General features: G+C 45.9%; 1 protein-coding gene across 1 annotated transcript in view; it reads right to left on the bottom strand.

Annotated features, from left to right (window-relative positions):
- Positions 1-16,931, bottom strand: part of SORL1 (sortilin related receptor 1) — a 111,383-nt gene extending 94,452 nt beyond the window's left edge. The window contains exon 1 of the mRNA XM_066606690.1: positions 16,722-16,931. Coding sequence (XP_066462787.1) covers positions 16,722-16,931 — 210 coding nt within the window. The remainder of the gene's footprint in view (positions 1-16,721) is intronic.
- Positions 16,932-17,386: the final 455 nt, after the last annotated feature.

Raw genomic sequence — 17,386 nt, 5'->3', positions numbered from 1 at the left:
TCCTGATACTTTATCTATGCAGTAAGCTTGATTCTGGTACTGTATCTATGCAGTAAGCTTGGTTCTGGTACCTTATCTGTGCAGTAGGATTCTTCCTGATACTTTATCTATGCAGTAAGCTTGGTTCTGGTACTGTATCTATGTAGTAAGCTTGGTTCTGGTACCTTATCTATGCAGTAGGATTCTTCCTGATACTTTATCTACGCAGTAAGCTTGGTTCTGGTACCATAGAAATGCAATAAGGTTGATGTAGGATTCTTCCTGATACTTTATCTCTGTAGTAAGCTTAGTTCTAGTACTGCATCTATGTAGTAATCTCTGTCCTGTTATTGTATCTATGTAGCAAGTATCAGATCATCATAAAATCATTAGACTAGCAGGGGACCCACAATCTTTGTACTGATCAGGATGCATGGCAGCCTCAGGGCTCCTTCAGACTGGTGGGGGCAACATTTAAGCTATGATTCACGTCCTGATATCGCCCTCACAATCCTTCTGTAAACCCCTGGATGATGGCGTTTTCACATCCCTGCGGGGGCTTCCCTTCAACCCCGCCACTGCTGTTACAGCCCCGCAGGAGATCGCGATGTTCTCCCACTGTTTCCAATGAGGTCGCCGCTGCTGCCGTGGGCCCTGTTGAAAATAATGGGTGATAAGTGATAACGCAAAAAGAAAGAATATGCTGCGATTATTTTTTTCACGCAGCATCGCAGGGGTGAAAACATCGCAAATGAGAATGAAACCAGTGAAAATCATTGGTTTCATAATCATGCGTTTTCCTTCACTCTCACATCGCGAGAAAATAGCGCGATTTTCTCGCTAGTGGGAAGGAGCCCTTAAAGGGGTTGTGTCAGTTATTTATTGCTTTTACCTTGTGCTCCCATAGCCAAATATAATTTTTAAAAATCCTTTGTTGGCCTCCCTTGGCTCCCTGCACGTACAGCGCCGCAACTCTGAGCGAGTGTATTTAAGCTCCATATTTACCAGATTACAGAACTAATATACATCTACGTATCTATTCACAGGGTCCTGTAGGACAGGTGAATATAATCTATTGTTCCCTGTTATCAGCTACTTCAAGCTGGGGAGAGGCTGACTGTAGTGTTTATCAATGGGATGAGTGACAGGGTGCGCAGAAACCTCCCTTATCGCCATGTTGCATACCTCCAGAGACCTTCACATCCAAACGTGCTGCTGATATCAGTCGCTCTTATTACATTGATGTGATATTAGAAACTCCGGGTTTTGAAGAGAATTTCGTCTCAAAAAACAAAAAACAGTTCATATAAATTCTTAAGGCCGTATTCACACGACCGATATTCTTGCACGAGTTCTGTCCGTGTCCGACACAGTCACTCACAAGGAAAATTAACTCTTTGCAATCCAATTTTGGATTCAAGGTTTCCTAGGGGGCTTTCTCTTTCTGCCATTATACAATGGCACCATCTGCTGGCTAGAGCCAGTACTGCGGTATGGGACATGCTGGAGAGGCCCCCAAAACAGAGCAGCCAGTTATATACAGTAAGAATACCCTGCCGGACGTCTTCCGACATCGGAGCTGTACAGCCTTCAATCAGAATGTCTTTAGACGTCAGACAGTGGATTGGAAAGGGTTAACCCATTCATTTGAATATCTTCATTTGTGGCAAGTCTCATATGGTAATACCCTGTTTCCCTCAAAATAAGACATTCCCCGAAAATAAGACATAGCATGATTTTCCAGAATTTTTGAGGATGCAAAATGATTTTTCAGGCTTTTTGAGGCTGCTCGAAATATAAGCCCTACTCCAAAATTAAGCCCTGCTAACAGTTAATTTAAAAAGTCAATTTAAATAGTGTCCAGGCAGCTATACATGTAAAAAAGTTACCTGGGAAACACGGTATGTCCGGCACCTCGCGCAGCGCTCAGATGGGGTGCACGTGTGCTGCGCAGTGCGAGTTGCGGCAGACTCGCTCTCGGCCGTATAAATTCGGCCTAAGTCGTTTCTCATCTGTCACATTGTTACAACTACATTCTGTGTTTTAGGGTGTGCCTTTACACTGAACGATTTAGCGGTCCATAAGACCCCTTACATCTCATACAATAAGCGCGTCCGAACTCCTGCATTGAAATCCCACCGAATAGGATTAGGAATTCCGTGACCTGTAAGAGGGGGCAACGCTGCCAGCCTGGAAGAAAATGTAGGATGAGCTGGAGATCTCGACAGGAGAAGACGAGAAGGAGGAGGAAGGCGACACATTGCCTCTAGATATAATCTGCATTGCAAATATTGTGACACCTTCTTCTGCATAATTAATACAGAGGATGTGAAATTCGCACATAGGACCCGTGAATGCCAGTCCTGCACGTGACGCCGCGCCCTGACACAGTGCTGCTATAAATCCTCTGTGCTGCCGTCTGGTTGTGTTCAGTGCAACGGAAATGATCCCATGTGCGGGGACGACCCTTAAAGTGTCACGTTCGAGATGGTCCACATTTATGCGACTCACGGCTCGCGCCCGCGGTTTTGCTTTTTCTGTCTGTTCCGTCAGAGGGGCAGCAAAACGGGGAAAAAAGGTTCCATTTTACTTCCCGTTGATTCTAATGGGATTTCCTGAGCTTCGGTTACGCTCGGTTTGGTTTCATTTCATCTGCTTTCCATTTTTTAATAGAAAAAATAGCGCAGACGGCGGCACTTTTTTTTACTGCTAAGAGCATGGAAAAGTCCTTTCCGTTTTTCCTTACATGTTCGTCAATGTATGACGGAACCGAATGGAAAGCCTTCCGTCTGGTTCCGAATCTGTCCACTTAATTGTCCGTTTAACGGATCCTTTATTAGATGAGCGTGCGCAGATGGTCGGGGCTCGTTCACATCTGCGCTTTTGTTTTTACGTTTAGCGAATCCATCTGACGAGCAGCCAAATGGAAAACATCTGATCCATTTAAGTTCCCCATCAAAGAGAACTGAAATGCTTTGGTTTAGCTCCGTTCTGTTTGATTTCCGTTTTTTAAAATGGAAATAGTAGCACCAACGACCGCGCTATTATTGGAAAAAACCTGAAATCAGACAGAAAGGAGACTTACGGTTTTTTTTTTACATTATGGTCAATGGGGGATGGAACTGAATGGAAAGGTTTCTATTTGTTTCCCATTTTGATGTCCGTTTATCAAATCCGTTTTTAAACGACAATGCGCAAAAAAGGAAGGGAGCCAAAAGGAGGCAAAACGAACGCATTAAAAATGCATGTAAACAGAAAAAAACGGAAACAAGCTGACAGAAGGGTCCGTTTTATTGACAGATCTGTCTAGCGCATCCATTAAAAAAAGCAGATCCATTATAAACGGAAACAAAGCGCTGCCGTGAACAAGCCCTGCAGTGTAATCATGTCAGCGTTTGTGTTTCAATTCAATTAATCTAACGAGCTCCGGAGGTGTTTTTTTCCCCAGGGCAATTCCGCAGTGTATCACGCAACTTCTAGAGCATCGGGCGCGCATTTGCACATCCCCATTGACTTCTTTGGGGATTTTTGGGACCAAATGCGCAGGAAAATAGAGCATGCTTTTTTTTGCGCAACCGAAATTTACAGGTAAAATACGCGCATGTGAAGAAACCCGTTGGAATCAATGAGTTCTATCTGCACGCAAAACGTCCAAGTGAACCTCGCCTAAGGCCAGCTTCACACAGGCGTACTTGCACGCATTTTTCGCACGAAATACGCAGCGCATAGAACCACAAGAACCCTTGAAATCAGCTGGTGCCACAGGAGACATCTGGACAGGAGTGACATTGTCTTGTTACTGGGAGCAGTCAGTAGGAGCGCTGCTCTGCAGCAGATAGTGAAGGTTGGATACATACGAGGGAGGTGACTGCAGATAATGGCGCTGAGCTCAGGGACGCTGGTTTCTAGGTGACTGACCCCGTGATTGGGTTGTTGTTTGATATGAGATTACACAGGCAGAGCGCTGCACCTGAGGACACAGAGCGGGACGCAGGTGTGCTTGTCTCGTGTACCATGTGACTTTTCATCAAAGACTACCTAAGGTTCTTTTAGACGGAATGATTATCATTCAAAAAAATCGTCCAAACGAGCGAAAGTGACCGAATGTGTACATGCAGCCGGCGACAAAACGATAAAAATTGTCATTCCGTTTTCGTTCATTGCGCATTTTCTGCAGACATAAAAATCTTCGTTGGCGCGTTCACACTGACGAGAAAATTGTGCGATTTTCGTGTGATGCGAAAGAGAGGAAAAACACTGAATTATGAAGCCAATGATTTTCAATGGTTTCCTTCACATTTGCGATGTTTTCACTCATGCGATGTTGCGAGAAGAAAAATCCTGACATGCCCTATCTTTCTGCGACGTGCGATTTATTTAGTTTTTTATCTCCCGTGTTTCCCTATGGAGCCTCCTTTTTATCACATCGCAACCGAACAAACTTGCGATTTTCATGCGGTCGTTTTTACATTAGAAATTCCTATTGACTTTGGCACTAAAAAAAAAAAAACACGGCAAAATCGCGCAATAAAAACGTGTGAGTAAAATTGCAAACGGAAGCGATGTTGTAGAGAGAAAAAGCAGCGCCGATGCTTAAAAAATCGCAGGGAAAAGGTTGCGATTTTGCCGCAATTTTCTTGCGGCGATATCGCGATCGGTTTAAATACCGACGGCTCAATCGTTCTCAGTCACTTATACTGCGAATGTGAAAGAATGAACCATTTCTCGCTTGAACGAGCGAACGATGTATCTGTCTGTATATATAAACAGGCGGCCTGAGGGACCGTTTTGGTCGTTCAAACGATAATCTTTTGTGTAATTGGACCGTTATCTTATATATAAAACGCAAAATCTGTTTGTTTGTGCGTATACAAATCCGCAGTTCAGGCCCGATTTGAGTAAAACTTTGTATAAGTCTTCTTCAGCACCAGGTGACGAATATTGCTGTAATTAAAAATTGAAAACGTGACGACTTTGCCAGCAACCAATCACAGCTCAACTTTCATTTCTTATACTACTGAAGTAAAATGAAAGCTGCGCTGTGATTGGTTGCTATTTCTTATACTGCTGAGGTAAAATAAAAGCCGCTGTGTGATTGGTTGCTATTTCCTATACTGCTGAGGTAAAATGAAAGCCGCGCTGTGATTGGTTTCTATTTTTAATACTGCTGAGGTAAAATGAAAGCTGCGCTGTGATTGGTTGCTATGGGCAACACAGATTTTCTTTTGGATAGCCTTCATAACAGTGCGGCACTCGGCTCATTTTTGTGGCCCGCGTTGTATATTCCAGGGCTGTTATTCACACGCCCCATTATTAGTAACTGATTATATTCTCCCAGCACAACGTTCCAGCCCGCTCACAGGGGCTTTTCACAAGTCAGTCACCGACACACCATATTGGTTTCAAGTACACTATGTCGCCTAGATTACGTGTGACGTATTTGCGCGTGAATGAGGTTGATTTGCGTGCGCATCTGCACATATTACTACGTTTTGTGCACGCAGGGCGGTTCCCATGTATGCAACACACCCTTTCCATGGATTAAAAGGCTAATTAGCCTAATGAGGTCCAGATGTGTTCTTTTCCCCTTCGTTTCGCGCAGTGTTTCACGCTTCCCCTTGTATATTTGCGCACCTCCCATAGGTTTCTATAGGGGCCTTTGCTGCGCAAAACGCAAAAATGTAGAGCAGGTCCTGCTTTTTTCATTGTGCGTGAAATGCATGCACAAAACACGCTCACGAGGGCGAACAAGGGCTTTTATTCTGTGTTTGGCGCATGCAAATACCCGCACAAACACGGTCGTGTGAGGAAGGGGTTTTCCTGCTTATGAAAATAAAGGCAATAATTAAGTATTTAGGGCTCATTTAGATGAGCGTGGACGCAACTACGCTCACCGCCACGTTGCGTAGTTACGCCCGAAGAATGGGAATTCCTCCCCCTTTGCCGGCCTTTCTAACTCCACATCAAAGCGCAGGAGTTTGAAAACAACTGCGGGGAGAAAGGTGCCGCCCGACCCTCCCTGCCCGTGGTAACAGAAGTGGTGAAAACGAAACCACTGAAACCCCATAGAGATTTTGTCCCGTTAGAGAGCTGTGATCATCGTGGCAGTATAGGGGGAGAACGCCACGCTCCTCTGAATCCACTCTCAGGCCAGGTTCAGTGGCGATAAAATTGCGCGATGCGAGAGTGAGTGAGCACGCATGATCATGAAGCCAACGATTTTCAATGGTTTCATTCTCATTTGCAATGTTTGATTAAAAAAATCTGCGATATCACCCCTAGATTTCAACGGGACCGACGGCGGCAGCGCCAGCCCCATTGAAAGCAATGGGAAAACTCGCAATCCTCTGCTGCGGTGCGGGGGATTCCATCAGCTTCATTCCCACATGGAAACGCCTCGTATCCAGGAGTTTCACATGAATTGCGAGGGCGATATCGGGGCCGCGATTCACAGCTTGACATCGCCCTCACCAGTGTGCAGCCGGCCTTATTGTTTCAATTTCTCACCATTTTCAAAATCTCCACTTGCTGTCAGTGAATAGAAACCTGCTCGTTCACATCTAGAGGCTAAAAGCTGCATTCTGGACCGCAGACTATTGCCCGTTATGGAGTTTTCACACACAGCACATTTTGGAAAACACATTTGCAGATTTTGCTGCAGTTTTTTGAGCCGAAACCAGAAGTGGATTAGAGAAGAATGAGACCTATAAGGGCGCCCACCCACTTGCGATTTTTTTTCCTTTGCGTTTTGCGTTTTTTCTGAAGAGCAATTAGTATAGAATGTGTTCTTGTCCATTTGCGGTTTTTTTTTCGGTCCGTTGCAATTTTTCACATAGGAACTGTCAGTTGCATATGTGTCCTTATTTTTCTCTTAATGCACCCATGAATGTCAATGGAAATTAACGGAAAAGGCGCGGAAAACGCTGCGTTTTTCACACACGAAAATCGCAATCGCAAGTGGGTAGGCGCCCTAAGGCCGCTCCCACACACACCGCTTTTTACGCCGCGCTAACCGCAGTAAAACGTTCACATTGATTTTAATGAGGCTTCTTAAACCTGTGTTTCGAACGCCACGATTTTTGAGCACCATCTGTTCAATTTTTCAGCGTTTTTTAACGCACCCCATCAGCCATCATAATGGCGTTAAAAAGCGCTGTGACATGCGTTCGAAATCGCGGTAAAATGCAACAGTTCTGAGCGGTGTTTAACTGAACGCATGTGTGAGAGCGGCCTTAAGGAAGGACTTCTTCTAGCCTGCTGGCATTGGCTCAAAAAACTGCATAAAAATGTGCAAATGTGTTTCCCATAAAATGCTGCGTGAAGCCCCCCTACAACGCATACTTTACAGTCTCCAGGCGCATTCACCCAACGGAGTGCAGAGTACCGCCATCAGGCGCTATGTTTTGTCATGCCTTTTTTTTTTCTCAACTGCTCATGAAAACGCAGCAAACAACGCTTTTCTATAAAGTTGGCCCCTGCAAGGCAACATATAATGCAGAATATACGTTTTTTTTAACCATTGATGGCTATGGGCGCCATCTGCTCCTGTACGGCTGCACAGCGGAGCTTTTCGTCAGAAATCCAGGGGCAAATTTATTAGAGCATATCCACGTGGGGCGGAATGTGTAGCCGAAGGTCCGCAGCAGACATTCCACCGCAAGTCCACGGTGCAAAATTCACTTACTTTGGGGCAGAATTCAGCCCCTTATCTGATAAGGTAGAATCCGCTGAAACAAAAGCCGCTTCCACATGGGCGACAAAGTTGAGTTATTTTCTCGCGTCCGTATCGTTGTCGCCCGCGTGGAAGCAGCCTAATTGCCATGCTGCAAGGCATGTCAACTTACGCCCGGATTTTGGGTGAACAAGATAATGACAATCTTATTCCCATTGCTGCTACTGTAAATGGGGCAAAGTTTCTATGCGGACAGTCACGCAAATCCGCGCCACGACCGGATTTCAACTGCGAAGAGGGAAAGAGAGAAAATATTATCGCCTGGGCGGTTGACTGCGCGATCCTATGATGTCATCCCCTGCTTGCAAGCTGTCTTCGGCGTGGACGATACACGCTCCATACGCGGATGTACACAGAAGCCATTAATAGTTGATTGACGCAGGTCCGCTGCTCGGGATCCCCCTCTGACTCAAGAGACAGCAGCGGTCAGGTGAGGGTCGCTCCTCTTCTCAGGCATGTGACATCACATTCGTTACGTGGCCTAAGAGCAGATCAGACTGACTGTGGCCACAGCGACGCGAAAGACAAGCCGCGTTCCGGACGGCCGTGCACAGCTGTCTCAATCAGCTCACCCGTGCGAATCATTCATGGCGCATTGAAGCAGATATTCGTCTCCTTTTGCAGCTCCTTGGTCGTAATCCGCTGATTCGTGTGGATGAGCCGATCAAGACGCTCTTCGTTTCACGCAGCGACGCCTGTGCACGGTCGTCCGGAACGTGGCTTGCCTTTCACGTCACTGTCGCTGCTGTGGAGACGCGCCATCCACCGCCTCACTGCGCTAACATCTACAGTCTGGTCTCCGTAAACGCTCAGAAAGCGTCGATGAATGGCAATGGGTGCAATTTTTTCAACATGAAGGAATTTGATTACACCTTTTGCTTTCTACGCATTTTTATGTCAGACGCCATTTTGTCAGACTGCCCCCTGCTGCCATCTGTCGCACGGCAACACAATTTACCAGATATTGGTGGAAAGGTTTAAGCTCTACCGCGAACATCGGCTTCTGACAATACGTGCCAACATAATAAGATGGCAGGCGTTAGTTTTGCGCAACCCTTGTATATATTATTTAAGCAACGTATGAGGTGCGCGCAACATCCCGGATAACATATCATATGACAAGGCGCAGAGAATGTCTTCCCCCGAGGACGAATGTTTCCTCCAGACACCTTCACAGGGTGGAGCAGGTGACTGTCAGCTAATAGAGGGAAGCCAGGTATAAGTGCTTTAAGGGCGTCTTAACACGAGCGTTTGTGCACATTTTTGCGTGCGCAAAATCTGCACATGCTAAACACTGAAAATGGAAGCCATTGATTTCAAGGTGTTCGTTCTCCTAAGCGCATGCAAAAAAAAGGTCCTGCTCTATCTTTCTGCATTTTGTGCAGCGAAACTGCCATAGAAGTCTACGGCAGATGCGCAAATACACAAGGGTAAGCGCAAAACACACGAGAAGGAGACGGCCGGACCGCATAAGGCTTAAATAACCATTCAATTCTAGAGTAAGGGTGTGTTGTGAACATGTCAACTGACCCTGCACACACAAAAATTCCAGTAAGGGCTTTAAAAGACGAACGCATTCGCAAATATGCTCGCTGCTACAGAGCGCATTTGCGCATGAACGAGTCAAAAGTCTTCTTTCTTTTTAGTTCAAACCCTGGGCTATTGCACCTCCAAAAAAGAAAAACAGAAAGATAGGGCAAGGCCTATCTTTTCTCAAGCGCAGAAATTGTGCGCGAGTAACACGCCTGTGAAAACGAATCCAATGAAATCAATGGCCTCGCTTCGTCTCGTTTTGAGCGTGCGACTTTTTTACGCGCGCAAAAAGCTCCGCAAACACATTAGTCTGCTTAAGCCCCAACATGCGCAGAGCCCTGATTATAACCCTCTCCAAACCTCATTCATTCGCATATACGCTGCGGCGTACGGATTTGAGCAAAACGCTGGTGTGAAGCCGCCCTTAGATGGAACGATTATAGTTTGTTTGTTTTTTAAATCGTACAAATGAGCAAAAGTGAACGATAATTCTTTAGTCTAAACTCCCACCGATGACAGAACGATAATCGTTCATTTTACGCAGGCATACAAATCATCGTTGGCTCGTTCGCTCAGCGCTCGGTACAAACGGCGTCCATTCAGATTCTGACCGATTGAACGAGCCAACGATGTATCTGCCTGTATGAACGAGCGAATGATATAGCAATGACATCACTCGCCCGTTCAAACGATAAATTGGCTCGTCTAAAAGGACCCCAGACCCGCCAATTCCATTTTCATGGGGCAACGTGTAGATATCCGGATCCGTCGGGGAGAGAAGCTCACTAAGTGATATATCGCTACATACGCAGTAGCCTGTATCTCAGCATCCAACTAAGTATCCTCCGGTGGCAGCGAAGCACAGAGCTTACACCGGATCTAATCTGTGGAACAAGTACAAGAGTTTAAGAATCAATTTGTTAATCTGCCTGGTACAAGGAGGCTGCAGGACGGAGCTGGTGGGAACAAGATGACCCACTTGGCATCAATGAAAAGAGCCTGAAGATGCCAAAAATTAACAAACAGCAATGCAGACAGAAGGGGCGTCAGAGAAAGTGAGAACGTCAAACTCTAAACCCCACATCACAGTCTGTACACAGATATCTACAGCACAGTGACTGTGTACATACATTACGGATCCAGAGATACAGCCTGTATTATACTGCAGAGCTGCACTCACTATTCTGCTGGTGGAGTCACTGTGTACATACATTACTTATCCTGTACTGACCCCGAGTTACATCCTGTATTATGCTCCAGAGCTGCACTCAGTATTCTGCTGGTGGAGTCACTGCGTACATACATCACTTATCATGTACTGATCCTGAGTTACATCCTGTATTATACTGCAGAGCTGCACTCACTATTCTGCTGGTGGAGTCACTGTGTACATACATCACTTATCATATACTGATCCTGAGTTACATCCTGTATTATCCTGCAGAGCTGCACTCACTATTCTGCTGGTGGAGTCACTGTGTACATACAATACTTATCCTGTACTGATCCTGAGTTACATCCTGTATTATACCCCAGAGCTGCACTCACTATTCTGCTGGTGGAGTCACTGTGTACATACATTACTTATCCTGTACTGATCCTGAGTTACATCCTGTATTATACTGCAGAGCTGCACTCACTATTCTGCTGGTGGAGTCACTGTGTACATACATTACTTATCCTGTACTGATCCTGAGTTACATCCTGTATTATGCTCCAGAGCTGCACTCAGGATTCTGCTGGTGGAGTCACTGCGTACATACATCACTTATCATGTACTGATCCTGAGTTACATCCTGTATTATACTGCAGAGCTGCACTCACTATTCTGCTGGTGGAATCACTGTGTACATACATCACTTATCATGTACTGATCCTGAGTTACATCCTGTATTATACTGCAGAGCTGCACTCACTATTCTGCTGGTGGAGTCACTGTGTACATACATTACTTATCTTGTACTGATCCTGAGTTACATGCTGTATTATACTTCAGAGCTGCACTCCCTATTCTGCTGGTGGAGTCACTGTTTACATACATTACTTATTCTGTACTGATCCTGAGTTACATCCTGTATTAGGCAGGGTTCACACAGGGCGGATTCCCGTCGGAAATCTCGTGGTTTGGCCGCAGCAAAAACCGCGTGATTTCCGCCGGGCGAACCGCTGCGGTTTAAGCCGCGGCGGCTTTGAAGCGGCCCGGTCGCATGCTTTTCCGTTGCGGCGGGCGCTCCCATAGAGGAGAGCGCGGCCGTGACATAAATAAACAAAAAAACGAAAGTAAACAGACATGCTCAATCTTTGGAAACCGTGGCTGCGGCCGCCGCAGCCACGGTTGCAGCCGGATTTACCGCTGCGGATTAGCCGTCCCGTGTGGATGAGGTTTCTGAGAAACCTCGTCCACATGGCTGGCTAATCCCGAGATTAGCGGCCGCGGGCGGTTTTGCTGCGGGCGGATCTGCTGCGGCAAAACCGCGGCAAATCCGCCCTGTGTGAACCCAGCCTTATGCTCCAGAGCTGCACTCACTATTCTGCTGGTGGAGTCACTGTGTACGTACATTACTTATCTTGTACTGATCCCGAGTTACATCTTGCATTATACTCCAGAGCTGCACTTACTATTCTGCTGGTGGAGTCACTGTGTACATACATTACTTATCCTGTACTGTTCCTGAGTTACATCCAGTATTATACTCCAGAGCTGCACTCACTATTCTGCTGGTAAAGTCACTGTGTACATACATTACTTATCCTGTACTGATCCTGAGTTACATCCTGTATTATACTCCAGAGCTGCACTCACTATTCTGCTGGTGGAGTCACTGTATACATACATTACTTATCCTGTACTGATCCTAAGTTACATCCTGTATTATACTGCAGAGCTGCACTCACTATTCTGCTCGTTGTTACCCAAAACAGTCAGCAGCATGTGGACAGACAACTGACACCTTTGAGTGGAATATAATCTTTCTAAGGTCATAGAGAGTTGCATTCCACCTTGCTTACTGTCTCCTAACTGCTTTGCCTGTGTTTCAGTCTTCACTGTAGGTCTGGCATTCTATTCCTGAAGCAGACCTATGTGGGAGGACAAAGGAAAAAGTGAACAAATGGTAAGACGAATGTGTGAAGTCAGTAAGAACGCTGCACCTTTGATGACTGAGGGGTCCTGGAGGGACCGTCACATCAGTCCGTCATCCGAGGACACAAAATGTAAAACACTGAAAAATATAGATGGTGGCCGCAGCAGCGCCGAGGAGACATAATAGAGTTTTGTGAGCAGTATAACTCAATGTCGCCGCTCGCAGCCCTTTCCTATAAAAATCAATAAGTGGTTTATAATAAAAAGACGCAAGAGGCAGCGGGATGAGGCTGCGGAGGCGATCCCTGGGGGTCACATGACACCATCAGAGCAAACTGCAAAGAAAGCATAGGCGGCACAAGTAGTAATATCTGCCGTCACTTATATAATAAGGTATAGGTGGAGGGGATAATAAACTATTAGCAGTGCATAATGGGAGTTGTAGTGATGCAGTCAGGTTGCGATCATATATAGTGGGAGTTACAGCATGTGATGCCCCCGGGTTACCCCACGGTTGGGTCAGAGTGTGAGGGCCGACAGGAGGAGCAAGTATACCAACCTGGAGAGAACGTATGTAATACAGATACATATGCAGTATACAGGTCCCCGATGGAAGGTAGAGATATACAGTATAGTATATACAACAGAGGGTAAAGAACCTGGGCAATATACAGGGCTTCAGAAGTTATTGACACGGATAACACACTGTATACAGAAGCAGGGGCCTTATAAAGAGGTATGGGGGACAGTATATAAAGACAGAGCACATATATAAAAGCTGGAGGAAGTATAGAAATGTACTGTATACATAGAGAAAGGCAGTATATAGAGGCTAGGGGCAAAATATGAGAGTGGGGCACTATATGAGCGCAAGTAGCATTATATAGAGCAGAAGGGTAGTATGCAAAATCAGGAGTCAGAACATACAGTTGAAACAGTATAGTATAAAGGTGCAAGAGCCCGTATACAGACCCGTGGGGCATTACATGTGTGCAGGGGCAGTAAACTAAGGAAGAGAGGACAGAACGGTAATATACAATCAAGAGGTCAATATAGAAAGGCAAAGGGGGCAGTATACAGAGGTAGGGGACAGTATACAAAAGTAGATGGCAGTATATGGGTCCAGTATACAAATGTAAAGGCTCAGTATACAGAAGCAGGGGGCTGTATATGAGGGCAGAGAGGGTAATATATCAAAGTAAAGGGCAGTATATGGGTGCAGTATGTGATGGCAATCTACAGAAGGTTAATATATAGGGCAGTATATGGCTGCATTATACAGAAGCAAATGGCAGTATACAGAGGTAGAGGGTAGTACACAGAAGCATAGGGCAATATACAAAGGCAGGGAGCAGCATACAGGGGGAGAGGGCAGTATGCAGAATTAGAGCACAGTATAAAGAAGAAGAGGACAGTATACAGAGGCGGAAGGTAGGGTATAGAGACAGAGGGTAGTGTACAGAGGCAGAGGGTAGTGTACAGAGGCAGAGGGCAGTATACAATGGAAATGGGAAGTTTACAGAGATAGAGGGCAGTATACAGCGGAAGGGGCAGTATACAATGGAAATGGGAAGTTTACAGAGCTAGAGGGCAGTATACAATGGAAAAGGGCAACTTACAGAGGTAGAGGACAGCATACGGAGATAGAGGACAGTATACAGCGGAAGGGGCAGTATACAATGGCAGAAGGCGGTATCCACAAGTAGAGGGCAATATACAAAAGCAGAGAGCAGTATACAGAGGACAATACACTGAGCCAGAGGGCAGTATACAGTGATAGAGAGCAGTATACAGAGAACAGTATACAGTGAAAGGGGGCACTATACTGAGGGCAGTATACAGAGCTAGAAGGCAGTATAGAGGCAGAGGGCAGTATACAAAGGCCGGGGGTAGTATACACAGGGCAGTATATAGTGGAAGGGGAAGTAGGCAGTATAGAGAACAGCATACAGAGCTAGAGGGCAGTTTACATATGGAAGTATATAGAGGTAGAGTGCAATATACATATGGCACTATACAAAGGGCAGTATATACTGTGTACCGGTAGTATATACAGAGGCAGAGGACAGTATAAAGTGGAAGGAGGCAATATTCAGAGGCAGAGGGCAGTATATAAAAAATAGTATACAGAGCTAGAGAGCAGTATCCAGAGGACAGTATACAGATGGCAGTATCCAGAGGACAGTATAAATGGGGTAGTATATAGAGCTAGAGGGCAGTATACAGATGACAATCTACAGAGCTAGAGGGCAGAAAACACAGGGCAGTATAGAGACGACCGTATATAGAGCTAGAGGACACTATACACAGGGTAGTATACACAGCTAGAGGGCAATATACAGAGTGCCATGTATGGAGGACAGTATACAGACTGCAATATACAAAGTGCAGTGTGTAAAGCACAGTATACAGAGAGCAGTATATAAATAGCGCAGTGTATAGAGGATAGTATACAGAGTGCGATGTATACTGGACAGTATACAGAGTGCAGTATATAGAGAGTGCAATATACAGAGTGTATTGTATAGAGGGCAATATACAGAGCTAGAGGACAGTATTCAGAAGGCAGTATATGGAGGCAGAGGGCAGTATACAGAAAGGACTATATAGAGGGCAGTATACAGAGACAGAGGGCAGCATACACAGGGCAGTATATAAAGGCAGATAGCAGTATACAGAATGGACAATGTAGAGGTCAGGATACAGAGACAGAGGGCAGCATACACAGGGCAGTATACAGAGGCAGATGGCAGTATACAGAGCTAAAGGGCAGTTTTCAGAGGGCAGTATACAGAGTGCAGTGTATATAGTGCAGTATACGGAGAGCAGTGTATAGAAGACAGTATGCAGAGTGCATTATACAAAGGACAGTATATAGAGTGCAGTATATAGAGGGCAGTATAAGGAGGGTACCATATAAAGTGTAGTATACAGAGGTCAGTATATAGTGAGTGCAGTATATAGAGGGTGCATTATACAGAGAGTGCAGTATATAGAGGACCGTACACAGAGTCTATTTTACAGTGAGTACAGTATTCAGACAGCTTAGTATATAGAGGACAGTATACAGAGGGCACTATATAAAGGGCAGTATACAGAGGACAATATACAGAAGACAGTATACAGAGGACAGTATACAGAGAGTGCAGTGTATAGAGGACAGTATACAGAATGCCATGTATGCAGGACAGTATACAGAGTGCAGTATATAGTGAATGCAGTATATAGAGTGCAATATACAGAGTGCAGCGTGTAAAGCACACTATACAGATTGAGGTATATAGAGAGTGCAGTGTATAGAGGACAGTATACAGAGTGCAATATATAGTGGGTGCAGTATATAGAGAGAGCAGTGTACAGAGGGCAATATACAGCGGACAATATACAGAGCTAGAGGGCAGTATGCAGCAGGCAGTATACACAGAACAGTATACAGAGGCAGAGGGCAGCATACACAGGGCAGTATACAGAGGCAGAGGGCAGCATACACAGGGCAGTATACAGAGGCAGAGGGCAGCATACACAGGGCAGTATACAGAGGCAGAGGGCAGCATACACAGGGCAGTATACAGAGGCAGAGGGCAGCATACACAGGGCAGTATACAGAGGCAGAGGGCAGCATACACAGGGCAGTATACAGAGGCAGAGGGCAGCATACACAGGGCAGTATACAGAGGCAGAGGGCAGCATACACAGGGCAGTATACAGAGGCAGAGGGCAGCATACACAGGGCAGTATACAGAGGTAGAGGGCAGCATACACAGGGCAGTATACAGAGGCACATGACAGTATACAGAGCTAAAGGGCAGTTTTCATATGACAGTATACAGAGTGCAGTGTATATAGTGCAGTATACGGAGAGCAGTGTATAGAAGACAGTATGCAGAGTGCATTATATAGAGTGCAGTATATAGAGGGCAGTATAAAGAGGGTACCATATAAAGTGCAATATGCAGAGGGCAGTATATAGTGAGTGCAGTAGAGAGTGCAGTATATAGAGGACTGTATACAGAATGCATTTTATAGTGAGTACAGTATTCAGAGAGTGTAGTATATAGAGGACAGTATACAGAGTACAGTATATAGTGGGTGCAGTATGTAGAGTGCAATATACAGAGTGCAGTGTATATAGGGCAGTATACAGAGAGTGCAGTATACAGAGTGCAGTATATTGAGAGTGCAGTGTATAGAGGACAGTATACAGAGGGCAGAGTACAGAGAGTGCAGTATATAGAGGGCAGTATATAAAGGACGGTATACAGAAAGCAGTATACGGGCGCAGCACATACATACAGCGGGCAGCCCCGGACATGGGATGGCATGAGGACAGGGATGCACACAGGTGAGCACGCAGCTCCGGGCACACCGTCGGGCACCCTCCCGGCTCCCTCTCACCTGGCCGTACACCCGCACAGGGTGCTCAGCGCTGGGCTGCGGGCTCCTCCTGCTCCGGGTGTGCTCTCCGCTCCTCCAGGCTCCTGGGTACCGCCGAGCCGTCAGTGTGTTCCCCTCCGCAGTGACGACCCCCAGCAGCAGCAGCCCCAGCCCGGCCACAGAGACCGACCACCGCCGCCGCCTCCTCCTCACCGCCTCACACTCCGCCATCTTCTGACAACACGTGATAGCCCCCAACACCGCCGCCTACCGGAGACACGTGATCTACCGGCGCCGGTCCCCTCACAGCACTCCGGTCGTCATGAAATCCCCTGCAATATCTCCATGTATGAGTCATAGTGTACCCCCAGATATATCCATATAATAGTCATTATATCCCCCAAATATCTCCATATAATACTCATTATATCCCCCAAATATAACCATATAATACTCATTATATCCCCCCAGAAATATCCATATATTAGTCATAATGTACCCCTCAAATATCTCCATATAATAGTCATGATATCCCCCCAAATATACCCATATCATAGTCATGATATCCCCCCAAATATCTCCATATAATAGTCATGATATCCCCCCAAATATCTCCATATAATAGTCATGATATCCCCCCAAATATACCCATATCATAGTCATGATATCCCCCCAAATATCTCCAT

This window comes from Eleutherodactylus coqui, chromosome 6 (assembly GCF_035609145.1).
Source record: "Eleutherodactylus coqui strain aEleCoq1 chromosome 6, aEleCoq1.hap1, whole genome shotgun sequence".
Lineage (NCBI taxonomy): Eukaryota > Metazoa > Chordata > Amphibia > Anura > Eleutherodactylidae > Eleutherodactylus > Eleutherodactylus coqui.
The sequence above is the reverse complement of the archived record's forward strand: the minus strand, read 5'-3'. Positions and strand labels throughout refer to the sequence as shown.